The 17019-nt window shown below is 42.0% G+C and overlaps 1 protein-coding gene across 1 annotated transcript in view; it reads left to right on the forward strand.

The window, feature by feature from the left end:
* Positions 1-8468, forward strand: part of NPEPPS (aminopeptidase puromycin sensitive) — a 79517-nt gene extending 71049 nt beyond the window's left edge. Inside the window, exons 20-23 of the mRNA XM_062508265.1 lie at positions 2109-2216; positions 5195-5350; positions 5488-5535; positions 8050-8468. Coding sequence (XP_062364249.1) covers positions 2109-2216; positions 5195-5350; positions 5488-5535; positions 8050-8184 — 447 coding nt within the window. The 3' untranslated portion in view covers positions 8185-8468. The remainder of the gene's footprint in view (positions 1-2108; positions 2217-5194; positions 5351-5487; positions 5536-8049) is intronic.
* Positions 8469-17019: the final 8551 nt, after the last annotated feature.

Raw genomic sequence — 17019 nt, forward strand, 5'->3', positions numbered from 1 at the left:
TTAGCAGTAATTAGCAGCCATTAGCAGCCATCAGCAGTCATTAGCAGTCATTAGCAGTCATTAGCAGTAATTAGCAGTAATCAGCAGTAATTAGCAGCAATTAGCAGTAATTAGCAGCCATTAGCAGCCATTAGCAGCAATTAGCAGTAATTAGCAGTAATTAGCAGCCATTAGCAGTAATTAGCAGTAATTAGCAGTCATTAGCAGTAATTAGCAGTCATTAGCAGTAATTAGCAGTAATTAGCAGCCATTAGCAGCCATTAGCAGCGATCAGCAGTAATTAGCAGTAATTAGCAGTAATTAGCAGTAATTAGCAGTAATTAGCAGTAATTAGCAGCCATTAGCAGCCATCAGCAGTCATTAGCAGTCATTAGCAGCCATTAGCAGTAATCAGCAGTAATTAGCAGTAATTAGCAGTAATTAGCAGTAATTAGCAGTAATTAGCAGTAATCAGCAGTAATTAGCAGTAATTAGCAGTAATTAGCAGTAATTAGCAGTAATTAGCAGCCATTAGCAGCCATCAGCAGTCATTAGCAGTCATTAGCAGTCATTAGCAGTAATTAGCAGTAATTAGCAGCCATTAGCAGTAATCAGCAGTAATTAGCAGTAATCAGCAGTAATTAGCAGTAATTAGCAGTAATTAGCAGCCATTAGCAGCCATTAGCAGCGATCAGCAGTAATTAGCAGTAATTAGCAGTAATTAGCAGTAATTAGCAGTAATTAGCAGTAATTAGCAGCCATTAGCAGCCATCAGCAGTGATCAGCAGTAATTAGCAGTAATTAGCAGTCATTAGCAGTCATTAGCAGTAATTAGCAGTAATTAGCAGTCATTAGCAGTAATTAGCAGTAATCAGCAGTCATTAGCAGCCATTAGCAGTAATCAGCAGTCATTAGCAGTAATCAGCAGTAATTAGCAGTAATTAGCAGTAATTAGCAGTAATCAGCAGTAATTAGCAGCCATTAGCAGTAATCAGCAGTCATTAGCAGTAATTAGCAGTCATTAGCAGTAATTAGCAGTAATCAGCAGTCATTAGCAGCCATTAGCAGTAATCAGCAGTCATTAGCAGTAATCAGCAGTAATTAGCAGTAATTAGCAGTAATTAGCAGTAATTAGCAGTAATTAGCAGTAATTAGCAGCCATTAGCAGTGATCAGCAGTAATTAGCAGTAATTAGCAGTAATTAGCAGCCATTAGCAGCCATCAGCAGTGATCAGCAGTAATTAGCAGTCATTAGCAGTAATTAGCAGTAATTAGCAGTAATCAGCAGTAATTAGCAGCCATTAGCAGTAATCAGCAGTCATTAGCAGTAATTAGCAGTCATTAGCAGTAATTAGCAGTAATCAGCAGTCATTAGCAGCCATTAGCAGTAATCAGCAGTCATTAGCAGTAATCAGCAGTAATTAGCAGTAATTAGCAGTAATTAGCAGTAATTAGCAGTAATTAGCAGTAATTAGCAGCCATTAGCAGTGATCAGCAGTAATTAGCAGTAATTAGCAGTAATTAGCAGCCATTAGCAGCCATCAGCAGTGATCAGCAGTAATTAGCAGTCATTAGCAGTAATTAGCAGTAATTAGCAGTAATCAGCAGTAATTAGCCGCAATTAGCAGCCATTAGCAGCCATTAGCAGTGATCAGCAGTCATTAGCAGTCATTAGCAGTCATTAGCAGTAATTAGCAGTAATTAGCAGTAATCAGCAGTAATTAGCAGTAATTAGCAGCCATTAGCAGCCATCAGCAGTGATCAGCAGTAATTAGCAGTCATTAGCAGTAATTAGCAGTAATTAGCAGTAATTAGCAGCCATTAGCAGTAATTAGCAGTAATTAGCAGCCATTAGCAGCCATCAGCAGTGATCAGCAGTCATTAGCAGTCATTAGCAGTAATTAGCAGTAATTAGCAGCCATTAGCAGCCATTAGCAGTGATCAGCAGTAATTAGCAGTAATTAGCAGTAATTAGCAGCCATTAGCAGTGATCAGCAGTAATTAGCAGTCATTAGCAGTAATTAGCAGCCATTAGCAGTAATTAGCAGTAATTAGCAGTAATTAGCAGCCATTAGCAGCCATCAGCAGTGATCAGCAGCCCCGGGGCGCTGCTCACGAGCTCCCCCCAGCTGCACCGCCAGGCTGACCTGCAGGAGGAGCGGAACCGCATCGAGCGCGCCCTGGGGGCGCTGGGACAGCCCGAGCTGCTGCACCGGGTGCTGGGCTTCGCCCTGTCCGTGAGTGGGGGGGCCACGGGGGTCGGGGGGGGCTGGGGGGAGTGGGGGGGGCTGGGGGTAGTGGGGGGACTGGGGATAATGGGGGGGCTGGGGGGAGTGGGGGGAGTGGGGATAATGGGGGGGCTGGGGGGAGTGGGGGGGACTGGGGCTAGTGGGGGGACTGGGGATAATGGGGGGGCTGGGGGTAGTGGGGGGAGTGGGGATAATGGGGGGATTGGGGGTAGTGGGGGGAGTGGGGATAATGGAGGGGCTGGGGGGAGTGGGGGGAGTGGGGATAATGGGGGGGCTGGGGGGAGTGGGGGGGACTGGGGCTAGTGGGGGGACTGGGGATAGTGGGGGGGGTCACGGGGATGGGGGGGACGGGGGATAATGGGGGGATTGGGGGTAGTGGGGGGAATGGGGATAGTGGGGGGAGTGGGGGGATTGGGGATAGTGGGGGGAGTGGGGATAGTGGGGGGATAATGGGGGGGACTGGGGATAATGGGGGGACTGGGGGTAGTGGGGGGAATGGGGATAGTGGGGGGGGTCACGGGGATGGGGGGACGGGGGATAATGGGGGGACTGGGGATCGTGGGGATAATGGGGGGGGTCACGGGGATCATGGGGGAGTGGGGATAATGGGGGGATAATGGGGGGGGTCATGGGGATGGGGGACTGGGAATGGGGGAATGGGGATAGTGGGAATAATGGGGGGGGTCATGGGGGGGTAATGGGAATGGGGGGAGTGGGGATAATGGGGGGGGGTCATGGGAATGGGGGACTGGGAATGGGGCGGTGGGAATGGGGGAATGGGGGGGATCATGGGAATGGGGATCATGGGGGGGTCATGGGGATGGGGGGACTGGGAATGGGGCAGTGGGGATAGTGGGAATAATGGGGGGGTCATGGGAATGGGGGGAGTGGGAATGGGGGAATGGGGATCGTGGGGGGGTCATGGGAATGGGGGAATGGGAATGGGGGGAGTGGGAATAGGGATAATGGGGATAATAGGGGGATCATGGGAATGGGGGAATAATGGGAATGGAAATGGGAATGGGGATAATGGGGATCATGGTGGGGTCCTGGGAATGGGGGCAGTGGGAATGGGGGAGTGGGGATAATGGGGGGGTCATGGGAATGGGGGGAGTGGGAATGGGGATCATGGGGGGATAATGGGAATGGAGCATGGGGGAAATGGGAATGGGAATAATGGGAATGGGGATAATGGGGATCATGGGGGGGTCATGGGAATGGGGATAATGGGGAATGGGGGAGTGGGAATGGGGATAATGGGGATAATGGAGAATGGGGGAATAGGGATAATGGGGGGTCATGGGAATGGGGATAATGGGGAATGAGGGAATAATGGGAATGGGGGTCATGGGAATGGGGTCTGGGAATGGGGGGTATGGGAATGGGGTATGGGGGGATAATGGGAATGGGGGGTGTGGAAATGGGGTCTGGGAATGGGGGGTATGGGGGGATCATGGGGACATGGGGATAATGGGGGGATATGGGGAATGGGAATGGGGGAGATTATGGGGGAAATGGGAATGGGGGGGGAAAAGGGGGGAATGGGAATGGGGGGGATATGGGGGAATGGGGGAAATGGGAATGGGTCTGGGAATGTGCCCTGGGAATGGCCAGAATTCCCTGGAAAGCTCCCTGGGAATGCCCAGGATTCCCTGGAAAATTCTGAGGGAATTCCAAATATTCCCTGGAAAGTTCCCTGCAAAACTCCCTGGGAATTCCAAATATCCTCTGGAAAATTCCCGAGGGAATTCCAGACATTCCCTGGAAAATTCCCAGGGAATTCCCGAGGGACAGGTCCAGAGAGGGGGAAGGGGAGGAATTCTGGGGTTTTGGGGTCGATTTTTGGGTTTGGTTTTTTGTTTTTTTTTTTCTGGGGGAATTGAGAAATTTGAGTTTGAGAAATTGAAATTTCTGGGGGAAAGTGGGGAGTGAGAAGGGTTTTAATTAACGAAGATTAAATTGACTGAGGTGGGTCCTAATTAATGAAAATTAACTGAGGTGGGTCCAAATTAACAAAAACCTGAGAGAGATAGCTCCAAATTAACAAAATTCTTTAATGAGCTGGTTCCAAATTAACAAAAATCTTTAATGAGCTGCTTCCAAATTAACAAAAATCTTTAATGAGCTGGTTCCAAATTACGAAAACTCTTTAATGAGCTGGTCCCAAATTAACAAAATTCTTTAATGAACTGGTTCCAAATTAAGAAAGATTTTTAATGAACTGGTTCCAAATTAACAAAAACCTGAGAGAGTTAGCTCCAAATTAAGAAAATTTTTAATGAACTGGTTCCAAATTAATAAAAATCTTTAATGAGCTGGTTCCAAATTAACAAAATTCTTTAATGAACTGGTCCCAAATTAACAAAATTCTTTAATGAACTGGTCCCAAATTAACAAAATCTTTAATGAGCTGGTCCCAAATTAACAAAATTCTTTAATGAACTGGTTCCAAATTAAGAAAGATTTTTAATGAACTGGTTCCAAATTAACAAAATTCTTTAATGAACTGGTCCCAAATTAACAAAAATCTTAAATGAGCTGGTTCCAAATTAAGAAAAATTTTAATCAACTGGTTCCAAATTAATAAAAATCTTTAATGAGCTGCTTCCAAATTAAGAAAAATAATTTTTTTTTTTCTGGTGCAGCCTGAGGGGTGACTCAGACCTTTAGTTTTCCTTCACTCTTTGAGTCGTACATTAAAATTTCCGGGTATATATATATAAAAAAAAATATATATATATATAAATATATATATTTATTTATTAAAAAAAACCCAAACAACAACAACAACTATAAATATATTTATTTATTTATTAAAAAAAAAACAGAACACCCCCCCCCCCCCAAAAAAAAAAAAAAAAAAAAAAAAAAACAACTTTAATTGACAAATTCCTTAAAAAAACCTAAACCCCAAGTGCTGGAATTGTTGGGAAAATGTGGAATATTGGTAATTTTTGGTTCCCCAGGAAGAGGTACGTCCCCAGGACACGGTGTCAGTGATTGGAGGAGTGGCTGGAGGCAGCAAGCAGGGCAGGAAAGCTGCTTGGAAATTCGTAAGGGACAACTGGGAGGAGCTTTATAATCGATACCAAGGTGGATTTTTAATATCCAGATTAATAAAGGTAATAAAGGGCCCTGAGGAAAAGCCTTTCCCTCCCACCTGGCCGTGGAAATGTTGGATTTCACCTTGAATTGTTGGTTTTTTTTTTTTGGTTTTTTTTTTTTTTTTTTGTTTGGTTGGTTTTTTTTCCCCCTTCAGCTCACAGTGGATGGATTTGCAAATGATAAAATGGCTGCAGAAGTGAAGGTAAGAAGCTTTAATTAATTAATTTGTTAATTAGTCATTGATAAACTTGGGATGCTCTGGCTGGAAAAGCTGCTGGGAGGGAGCAGGGGCAGATCCTGTCCCTGCAGAATGTCACAGCAGCTCCAGCAGGAAACTGGGGAGAGAGCCCAGTTAAACTGGGGAGAGAGCCCAGTTAAACTGGGGGAGAGAGCCCAGTTAAACTGGGGGAGAGAGCCCAGCTAAACTGGGGGAGAGAGCCCAGTGAAACTGGGGAGAGAGCCCAGTGAAACTGGGGAGAGAGCCCAGTGAAACTGGGGGAGAGAACCCAGTGAAACTGGGGAGAGAGCCCAGTGAAACTGGGGAGAGAGCCCAGTTAAACTGGGGGAGAGAGCCCAGTTAAACTGGGGGAGAAAGCCCAGTTAAACTGGGGAGAGAGCCCAGTGAAACTGGGGGAGAGAGCCCAGTGAAACTGGGGAGAGAGCCCAGTTAAACTGGGGGAGAGAACCCAGTGAAACTGGGGAGAGAGCCCAGTGAAACTGGGGAGAGAGCCCAGTTAAACTGGGGGAGAGAGCCCAGTTAAACTGGGGGAGAAAGCCCAGTTAAACTGGGGAGAGAGCCCAGTGACACTGGGGGAGAGAACCCAGTGAAACTGGGGAGAGAACCCAGTGACACTGGGGGAGAGAGCCCAGTTAAACTGGGGAGAGAGCCCAGTGACACTGGGGGAGAGAGCCCAGTGACACTGGGGGAGAGAGCCCAGTGAAACTGGGGAGAGAGCCCAGTTAAACTGGGGAGAGAGCCCAGTTAAACTGGGGGAGAGAGCCCAGTTAAACTGGGGGAGAGAGCCCAGCTAAACTGGGGGAAGAGAGCCCAGTGAAACTGGGGAGAGAGCCCAGTTAAACTGGTAGTCACTGTCCTCGTCCCTGGAATTCTTTCCCCATCCCTGCAGGATTTTTCCCATCTCTCCTGCAGGATTTTTCCCCAGTCCCCTTCAGGAACTCCCCAATCCCTGCAGGTTCCCATCCCGAGCCGCCCCAGGCTCTGGACAAACTTCCAGAACCAGCTCCGGGTGATTTTTCACCTCCCTCACCCCAACCCAACACCTCAGCTTCAGCATCACGGCTGAGCCCCAGTCCCCGATCCCAAATCCATGGGGAAACCATGGGGAGCCCAGGGGGAACAGAGAGGAACCCATGGGGAACCCAGAGGGAATCCATGGGGAGCTCTAATGGAGCACAAAGGGAACCCAGATGAATCCAGGGGCTCCGGGGATGAACCCAGGGCTCCATGGATGAACCCAGGGGCTCCATGGATGAACCCAGGGGCTCCATGGATGAATCCAGGGGCTCCATGGATGAACCCAGGGCTCCATGGATGAACCCAGGGGCTCCATGGATGAATCCAGGGGCTCCATGGATGAACCCAGGAGCTCCATGGATGAACCCAGGAGCTCTGGGGATGAACCCAGAGCTCCATGGATGAACCCAGGGCTCCATGGATGAACCCAGGGCTCCATGGATGAACCCAGAGCTCTGGGGATGAACCCAGAGCTCCATGGATGAACCCAGGGCTCCATGGATGAACCCAGGGCTCCATGGATGAATCCAGGGCTCCATGGATGAATCCAGGGGCTCCATGGATGAACCCAGGGCTCCATGGATGAACCCAGGGGCTCCATGGATGAATCCAGGGGCTCCATGGATGAACCCAGGAGCTCCATGGATGAACCCAGGAGCTCTGGGGATGAACCCAGAGCTCCATGGATGAACCCAGGGCTCCATGGATGAATCCAGGGGCTCCATGGATGAATCCAGGAGCTCCATGGATGAACCCAGAGCTCCATGGATGAACCCAGAGCTCCATGGATGAACCCAGGGGCTCTGGGGATGTCCCCGGTCTCTCTGGGGATGTCCCCGGTCTCTCTGGGGATGTCCCCGGTGTCCCTGGGGATGTCCCCGGTCTCTCTGGGGATGTCCCCGGTCTCTCTGGGGATGTCCCCGGTGTCCCTGGGGATGTCCCTGGTCTCTCTGGGGATGTCCCCGGTCTCTCTGGGGATGTCCCCGGTCTCTCTGGAGATGTCCCCGGTCTCTCTGAGGATGTCCCCCGGTCTCTCTGGAGATGTCCCCCGGTCTCTCTGAGGATGTCCCCCGGTCTCTCTGGAGATGTCCCCGGTCTCTCTGAGGATGTCCCCCGGTCTCTCTGGAGATGTCCCCCGGTCTCTCTGAGGATGTCCCCCGGTGTCCCTGGGGATGTCCCTGGTCTCTCTGGGGATGTCCCCGGTCTCTCTGGAGATGTCCCCGGTCTCTCTGAGGATGTCCCCTGGTCTCTCTGGAGATGTCCCCCGGTCTCTCTGAGGATGTCCCCCGGTGTCCCTGGGGATGTCCCCGGTCTCTCTGAGGACGTCCCCGGTCTCTCTGAGGACGTCCCCCGGTCTCTCTGGGGATGTCCCCCGGTGTCCCTGGAGATGTTCCCGGTCTCTCTGGGGATGTCCCCCGGTCTCTCCGCTCACCTGCGGCCGTGTCCCTTTTGTCCCCCCAGGCGTTTTTCGAGAGCCACCCGGCTCCCTCGGCGGAGCGCACGGTTTGCGAGAACATCCTGCTCAACTGCGCCTGGCTCCGCCGCGACTCCGACTGCATCCAGCGCTTCCTGCGGCAGCGCCGCGGCCCCGAGTGAGCCGGGGAGAACCGGGAGAGCCGGGGGGAGCCGGGCCAGCCCCGGGATAACCCCGGGATAACCCCGGGATAGCCCCGGGATAGCCCCCGGTGACCCCGCAGCTCCACCGGGGCTTGGGGCTTTGAGCGCCGCTCTGCGGCCTCCCCCGCTGATCCCCGCGGCTCCGCCTCTCTCCTGTGCTCTCTGCCCCTTGGCTTCCCCCTCCTTCCTTTGGGCTCCTTCCTCCTTTTTTTGGGTCATTTCTCCTGTTTTGGGTCATTTCTCCTGTTTTGGGTCATTTCCCCGTTTTTTTTGTTCATTTCTCCTTTTTTTTTGGTTCATTTCTCCTTTTTTTTTTTGTTTATTTTCCCTTTGTTTTTTTCCTCCTTTTTGTTTATCGCTCCTTTCCTTTGGGTTCATTTCTCCTTTTTTTGGTTCATTTTCCTTTTTTTGGTTCATTTTCCTTTTTTTGGTTCATTTTCCTTTTTTTTTGGTCATTTCTCCTTTTTTTTTGGTCATTTCTCCTTTTTTTTTGGTTCATTTCTCCTTTTTTTTTGGTTTATTTTCCCTTTTTTTTTGTTGTTTTTTTCCTCCTTTTTGTTTATTTCTCCTTTCCTTTGGGTTCATTTCTCCTTTTTTTGGTTCATTTTCCTTTTTTGGTTCATTTTCCTTTTTTTAGTTCATTTCTCCTTTTTTTTTTGTTTATTTTCCCTTTTTTTTTGTTTTTTTCCTCCTTTCCTTTTTGTTTATCTCTCCTTTCCTTTGGGTTCATTTCTCCTTGTTTTGGGTCATTTCTCTTTTTTTTTGGTTCATTTTCCTTTTTTTGGTTCATTTTCCTTTTTTTTTTTTAGTTCATTTCTTTTTTTTTTTTTGGTTTATTTTCCCTTTTTTGTTTTTTCCTCCTTTTTGTTTATTTCTCCTTTCCTTTGGGTTCATTTTCCTTTTTTTAGTTCATTTTCCTTTTTTTAGTTCATTTCTCTTTTTTTTTGGTTTATTTTCCCTTTTTTTTTTGGTTTTTTCCTCCTTTTCTGTGGGTTTATTTCTCCTTTTCTTTAGCTTTTTCCTCCTTTCATTTTGGTTTATTTCTCCTTTTTTTGGGGTTTTTTTTTACTCCTTTTTCTTGGGTTTTTTCTCCTTTTTTTTTGTTCATTTATTTCCCCTTTTTTTTTTGTTTTTTTCCTTTTTTTTTTTTTTGGTTTAATTCTCCTTTTTTTTGTTTATTTCTCCTTTTTTCTTTCTTTTTTTCCTCCTTTTTTGTTTTTTTTCCTCCTTTTTTGGGGTTTTTTTCCTCCTTTTCTTTTGGTTTAATTCTCCTTTTTTTTTCATTTTTTCCTCCTTTTTTTTGGTTTATTTCCCCTTTTTTATTTTTTTTCCTCCTTTTCTTTTGGTTTATTTCCCCTCTTTTTTTGAGTTTTTTCCCCTATTTTTTTTTTGTTTTTCCCTGTTTTTTTTTTTGTTTATTTCCCCACTCTTATTTTGGTTTTTCTTCTTTTTTGTTCTTTTTTTTCTCCTTTTTTTTGCTTTTCCTTCTTTGTCTTTCCTATTTTTTTGTTTTTTCCTTATTTTTTGTTTTTTCTCCCTTTATTTATTTCTCCTTTTTTTCCTTTTCCCCCCCCTTGCTTTTTTCCCCCTATTGTTTTTTGTTTTTTCTGTATTTTTTTTATTTTCCCGCTCTTGTTTTGATTTTTTTCCTCCTTTTTTTTTGTTTTTTTTCTCCTTTTTTTTTTTCCTTTAATTTCTCCTTTCTTGGTTTTCTTCCCCCTTGTTTCTTGTTTTTTCCCTAATTTTTTTTTATTTTTTCCCTGCATTTTTGTTTATTTTCCCACTTTTTTTTCCTCCTTTTTTTCGTATTTTTATTTATTTTCCCCCTTTGTTTTTCCCCTAACTTTTTTTCTTTCTTCCTCTATTTTTTATTTTCTCTTTTTTTTTGTTTCTTTCTCATTTTTTTGTTTTATTCCTCTTTTTTCCTCCTTTTTTTTGTTTCATTTTTTCCCCTTTTTTTTTATTTTTTCCCTCCTTTTCCTCCTTTTTTCCCTCTTTTTTTATTTTTTTGTTTCCTTTTTTCCCCTTTTTTTTTATTTTTTTCCCTCCTTTTTTCCCTTTTTTTTCCTCTTTTTTTTCCCTTTTTGTTTTTTCCTTATTTTTTCCCTCTTTTTCTTTTATTTTTTCCCTCCTCTTTTTTTTCTCCTTTTTTCCCTCTTTTTTTATTTTTTTTGTTTCCTTTTTTCCCCTTTTTTTTTTCCCTCCTTTTTATTTTTCCCCTCCTTTTTTCCCTTTTTTTTCCTCTTTTTTTTCCCTTTTTGTTTTTTCCTTATTTTTTCCCTCTTTTTCTTTTATTTTTTCCCTCCTCTTTTTTTCCTCCTTTTCTTTTATTTTTTCCCTCCTCTTTTTTTCCTCCTTTTTTCCCTCTTTTTATTTTTTTTGTTTCGTTTTTTTCCCCTTTTTTTTATTTTTTCCTCTCCTTTTTATTTTTATTTCCTCCTTTTTTCCCTTTTTGTTTTTTTTCCCTCCTTTTCCCCCTCTTTTTTTTTTTTTTATTTTTATTTTTCCTTTATTTCCTTCCTCCTCCTCCTCCTCCTCCTCAAGCCCTTGGGGATTGGACCATGAATGTAGAATTTAACCAATTCCTGCTCACACTCCAAGAATTTGAGAAAATTCTATTTGGGGAAAAAAAAAAAAAAACAACAACAACAACAACAAAAAAAAATAAATTTATCAACGATTCTACAGAAAGAGAGAAACAGAGAGAGAGAGAAAAAAATAAAATAAAAAACCCAACAAAAATAAAAATAAAAAAATAAAAAAGAGAGAGAGAGAAAAAAAAAAAACCAATCTGTAAATATGATAGTAATAAAATAGAGCATAACAAAACTGTGAAAATTCCTCAGTGCTTAAAATATTTAACCCTTTCCTTTTCCTGACACTTATTGGACACATTTTTGGGTTTTTTTTTTTTTTTTTGTTTGTTTTTTTTTTTTTTTTTTACACCTTTCACACCTCCCCCCCCCCCCCCCCCAAAAAAAAAAAATTAAAAATAAAATAAAAAAAATTTTAAAAAAGTGAAACTTGGGGTTTTGAGGTCAGGGAGAGGCTGAGGCAGAGTGGGTTGGTTTGAAAGAATTTTGGGTTTTTTTGGGAGATTCCTCGAGGCCTTCCCCACCCTGAGGATCTTGGGGTTCCCCTCCTATTTTTGGTTTTTTTTGGGGTTTTTTTTTTACCCTTTTGGTGTTATCTCGCTGTTTAAAAAAAAAAAAAAATTGGGAAAAAAATACAAAACGCCCCCCCCCAAAAAAGAAAAAAATTAAAATGAAAAAAAAATTAAAAATGAAAAAAAAAATTAAAAATGAAAAAAAAATAAAAATGAAAAAAGAATAAAAATGAAAAAAGGTTAAAAATGAAAAAAAGATTTAAAATAAAAAAGAATTTAAAATGAAAAAAAAATATTTAAAATGAAAAAAGAATTAAAAATGAAAAAAAGATTTAAAATGAAAAAAAGTTAAAAATGAAAAAAAGTTAAAAATGAAAAAAAGATTTAAAATGAAAAAAAGTTAAAAATGAAAAAAAGATTTAAAATAAAAAAGAATTAAAAATGAAAAAAAAGATTTAAAATAAAAAAGAATTAAAAATGAAAAAAAGATTTAAAATAAAAAAGAATTAAAAATGAAAGAAAGATTTAAAATGAAAAAAAGAATTAAAAATGAAAAAAATATTTAGAATGAAAAAAAATTTAAAATTAAAAAATATTTAAAATAAAAAAATTAAAAATGAAAACAAAAAATTAAAATAAAAAATAAAAATGATAAAAAAATAAAAATGATAAAAAATAAATTAAAAGCTCACCAAAAAAATAAAAAATTGAAGAAAATTGAAAATTTCACCCAAAAAAATTTTAGAAGAAATTTGATAAAAAATAAATAAATTCTACCTAAAAATATAAAAAAAAAATTATATTAAAATGCCACCAAAAAATTAAAAACTTTAAAATGCGGCCAAAATAAAAAAAAGTTTTTTAAAAAAATTAAAATCCCACCAAAAAAAAAATTTAAATCCCACCAAAAAAAAATGAAAATAACATTGAAATCCCACCAAAAAAATTAGAAGTTAAAAAAAATTTAAAAAATTAAAATCCCTCAAAAATAAAATAAAAAAAATTAAAAACATTAAAATCCCACAAAACAAAAATTTAAAAAAATTGAAAATTAAAATCCCACAAAATAAAATTTAAAAATTTAAAAAAATAATTAAAATCCCAGAAAGAAAAATTAAAATCCCTCAAAAAAATTTAAAAAAATTTAAAAATGTTAAAATCCCAGGAAAAAAAAATTAAAAATAATAAAATCCCACCAGAAAAAAAAAATTAAAAATTAAAAAAATTAAAATCCTACCAAAAAAAAAAAAATTTAAAAAATTTAAAAAAATATTAAAATCCCACCAAAAAAAAATTAAAATTTAAAAACAATTCAAATCCCACCAAAAATTTTTAAAAAATTTTAAAAAATTCAAATCCCACCAAAAACAAAAAAAAATTTAAATATTCAAAAAATTAAAATCCCACAAAAAAAATTAAAATATTCAAAAAATTAAAATCCCACAAAAAAAAAAATTAAAATTTTAAAAAAATTCAAATCCCACGAAAAAAAAAAATTAAAAATTTTAAAAAATTCAAATCCCACCAAAAAAAAAATTTTTAAAAATTTTAAAAAATTCAAATCCCACAAAAAAAAAAAAAATTAAATATTCAAAAAATTAAAATCCCACAAAAAAAAAAAAAATAAAATTTAAAAAAATTTCAAATCCCACGGGAAAAAAAAAAAAATTAAAAATTTAAAAAAATTCAAATCCCACCAAAAAAAAAAAAAAATTAAAATATTCAAAAAATTAAAATCCCACCAAAAAAAAAAAAAAATTTAAAAAATTTAAAAAAAATTCAAATCCCACCAAAAAAAAAAAAAATTAAAAAAATTAAAAATAAAATTAAAATCCCACCTCCAAAAAAAAAAACCCCAAAATTCTCCACCCCCTCCCCCCTCCCAAGTTGTGTTTCCCCACTCCCCTCCCCCTTCCAGCCCGGGGCTTTTTTTGGATTTTGAAGCCTTAAAGCAGTGAGGATGATGAGGATGATGAGGATGATGAAGATGATGAAGATGATGAAGAAGAAGCTCTGCCGTCCCCCCCTCCCAGAGCAGTTGGGTTTTTTTTTTTTTTTGGGTTTTATTTTGTTTTTTTTTTTTTTTTTTTTTTTGGGGGGGGGGAGGGGGATGTTTTTTGTGCCGTTGTTTAAAAAAAAAAAAAAGGATTTCGGGGGGCGGAAAAAAAAAAAATAAAATCCCTCGGGGGAAAAAAAAAAAATCTATTTAAAAAATCGACAGAAAAAGAGTAGAAAATAATAATTAACAAAAAAAAAATAAACAAAAAAAAAAAATTTCAAACGGTTGGGGTTAATAAAAATGTCAATGTGAAATTCACGTCCTCAGCTTGTGCTCTGTTTGGAGGCTGAAAGGACCCAAAATTGGGTTTATTTTTAACCTAAAAGGACCCAAATCTGGGTTTAATTTACACCCTGAAAGGACCCAAAATTGGGTTTATTTTTAACCTAAAAGGACCCAAAATTGGGTTTAATTTACACCCTGAAAGGACCCAAAATTGGGTTTATTTTTAACCTAAAAGGACCCAAAATTGGGTTTCATTTATACCCTGAAAGGACCCAAAATTGGGTTTCATTTACACCCTGAAAGGACCCAAAATTTGGTTTAATTTTGACCCTGAAAGGACCCAAAATTTGGTTTCATTTACACCCTGAAAGGACCCAAAATTGGGTTTATTTTCAGCCCAAAAGGACCCAAATCTGGGGTTATTTGGAGCCCAAAAAGACCCAAAATTTAGTTTAATCTAGACCCTGAAAGGACCCAAATCTGGGTTTATTTTTAGCCTAAAAGGACCCAAAACTGGGTTCAATTTAAACCCTGAAAGGACCCAAATCTGGGGATGTTTTTACCCCAAAAGGACCCAAATGTACACCCTGAAAGGACCCAAAATTGGGTTTCATTTACACCCTGAAAGGACCCAAAATTGGGTTTATTTTCAGCCCAAAAGGACCCAAATCTGGGGTTATTTGGAGCCCAAAAAGACCCAAAATTTAGTTTAATCTAGACCCTGAAAGGACCCAAATCTGGGTTTATTTTTAGCCTAAAAGGACCCAAAACTGGGTTCAATTTAAACCCTGAAAGGACCCAAATCTGGGGTTGTTTTTACCCCAAAAGGACCCAAATGTGGGGTTGTTTTACCCCAAAAGGACCCAAATCTGGGGTTGTTTTACCCCAAAAGGACCCAAACGTGGGGTTGTTTTACCCCAAAAGGACCCAAATGTGGGGTTGTTTTACCCCAAAAGGACCCAAATGTGGGGTTGTTTTACCCCAAAAGGACCCAAATCTGGGGTTGTTTTACCCCAAAAGGACCCAAACGTGGGGTTGTTTTACCCCAAAAGGACCCAAATCTGGGGATGTTTTTACCCCAAAAGGACCCAAATCTGGGGTTGTTTTACCCCAAAAGGACCCAAATGTGGGGTTGTTTTACCCCAAAAGGACCCAAATGTGGGGTTGTTTTACCCCAAAAGGACCCAAATCTGGGGTTGTTTTTACCCCAAAAGGACCCAAATCTGGGGATGTTTTTACCCCAAAAGGACCCAAATGTGGGGTTGTTTTACCCCAAAAGGACCCAAATCTGGGGTTGTTTTTACCCCAAAAGGACCCAAATCTGGGGATGTTTTTACCCCAAAAGGACCCAAATCTGGGGTTGTTTTTACCCCAAAAGGACCCAAATCTGGGGATGTTTTTACCCCAAAAGGACCCAAATGTGGGGTTGTTTTACCCCCAGGACCCCAGAACTGAGCTTTGGGATTTGTTCTTTCCATGGGAAATCTTTATTTTTATTGCTGGATGCAGAGGTGCTGGGGAGAAAATCAGGACGGGGACAGAGGAATTTTGGGGTCAGGGAAGGGCTGGGCCTGAGGGGACTTTAATTCCCAATTAAAATAACTTCGGGATTTGTTCTTTCCATTGGAAATTTCTATTTTTAATGCCAAAGGCAAAGAGGTGCTGGGGAGAAAATCAGGATGAGGACAGAGGAATTTTGGGGTGAGGGAAGGGCTGAGATGGGGTTTGGGGGGTCAGGGAAGGGCTGGGCCTGAGGGGACTTTAATTCCCAATTAAAATAACTTCGGGATTTGTTCTTTCCATGGGAAATTCAGAGGCAAAGTGATGCCAGGGAAAAGGGCAGGATGAGGACAGAGAAGATTTTTGGGGTGAGGGAGGGGCTGAGATGGAGTTTGGGGGAAATTGGTGAGGGAATCGTGTTCATTAAGCAGGGAATTGTGGCTGCCACATCCCTGGAAGTGGCCACACCACTGGATGAGATTTCATCCCCTTCCCACCCAAACCATTCCACAATTCCCTGATTTTGCCCACGGGGTTTGGGAGCGTTCCCTGGGGCTGAGGATCCCACCAGGGACATCTGAGGGATCCAACGAGGGATCCACCGGATTCCCTGGGACACGGAATTTTTAGGGAATGGTGGACGTTCCCTGGAATTCAGATTTTTTTGGGGGGGGAACGATGGGCATAGCCTGTAACCCGGATTTGTTAGGGAATGCTGGCCGTTCCCTACAACCTGGGTTATTTCGAGGAATGATGGACATCCCCATAATCCTGATTTTTTTTTTTTTTTTTTTTTTTTTTTTTTTGGGAATTCTGGATATTCCCTGTAACCCGGATTTTTTTTTTTTTTTTTTTTTTTTTTTTAGGGAACGTTGGATATTCCCTGTAACCTGGATTATTTGAGGAATGATGGACAGCGCTGTAACCCAGATTTTTTTAGGGAATTCTGGATATTCCCTGTAACCCAGATTTTGGGGAGGGATGCTGACCATTCCCTGTAACCCGGATTTTTTCAGGGAATGCCAGGCATTCCCTGGAGCCCTGGGCGAACCCATTTCCCCAGGAATGAATAAAATCCCCCCTTGGGGGCCAGAATTCCCTCAGGGAATGGCTGCAGGCTGTGGGGAATCGCTGCTGGGTCGGGCAGGGGAGCCCTGCGGGCACCGCGGACCTGACCGGGCAGATTTTCCTGAGCTTCCAGCTGGATCCAGCCGGGAATTCTGGATTCAGCCCCACGGGAAGGGAAACTCTGGGAGCTGCTACTCCTCCTCTGCACGCCCTGGGCTTGGGAAGCAGCCGGGATCTGCTCAGAGCCCCTGGATGGAGGCAGATGTTGGCAGCTGGAACGGGAATTTTGGGGCCAGCTGCTCCCAGGGGTTTCTCACTCCAGGGTTTTCCCTGGGTCATTGAATCCTGGAGTGGTTTGGGTGGGAAGGGACCTTAAATCCCATCCCGTGCCACGGGCAGGAACGTTCTCCACCATCCCAGGCTGCTCCAAAGCCCGTCCAGCCTGGCCTGGGACAATTCCAGGGATCCAGGGGCAGCCACAGCTGCTCTGGGAAATCCCTGCAGTGTTTTTAGAGCCTCCGTGTAAAAATCTTCTGCCAAAAATCTCATCTCCATCAATTCTCTTCCCCTTTAAAACCATCCTCCCCCGTCCTACGGCAGCGTTCCCTAAATCCTGGAATGTCCTGAGCTGGAAGGGACCCCCAGGGATCATCCAGCCCAGCTCCTGTCCCTGCAGGACACCCCAAAATCCCACCCTGTGCACCCCTGCCAGCGCTGCCCAAACATTCCTGGAGCTTTGCAAGCTTTGGGATCGCGACCGTGCCATGGGCAGCTGCTCCACTGCCCAAACACCCTCCAGGGAAAACCCCAAAATCCAACCCAAAATATCCAACCCAAATCTCCTGGAGCTCTGAGA

The sequence above is a fragment of the Cinclus cinclus genome, chromosome 24, assembly GCF_963662255.1.
Source record: "Cinclus cinclus chromosome 24, bCinCin1.1, whole genome shotgun sequence".
In the NCBI taxonomy this organism is placed as follows: Eukaryota; Metazoa; Chordata; class Aves; order Passeriformes; family Cinclidae; genus Cinclus; species Cinclus cinclus.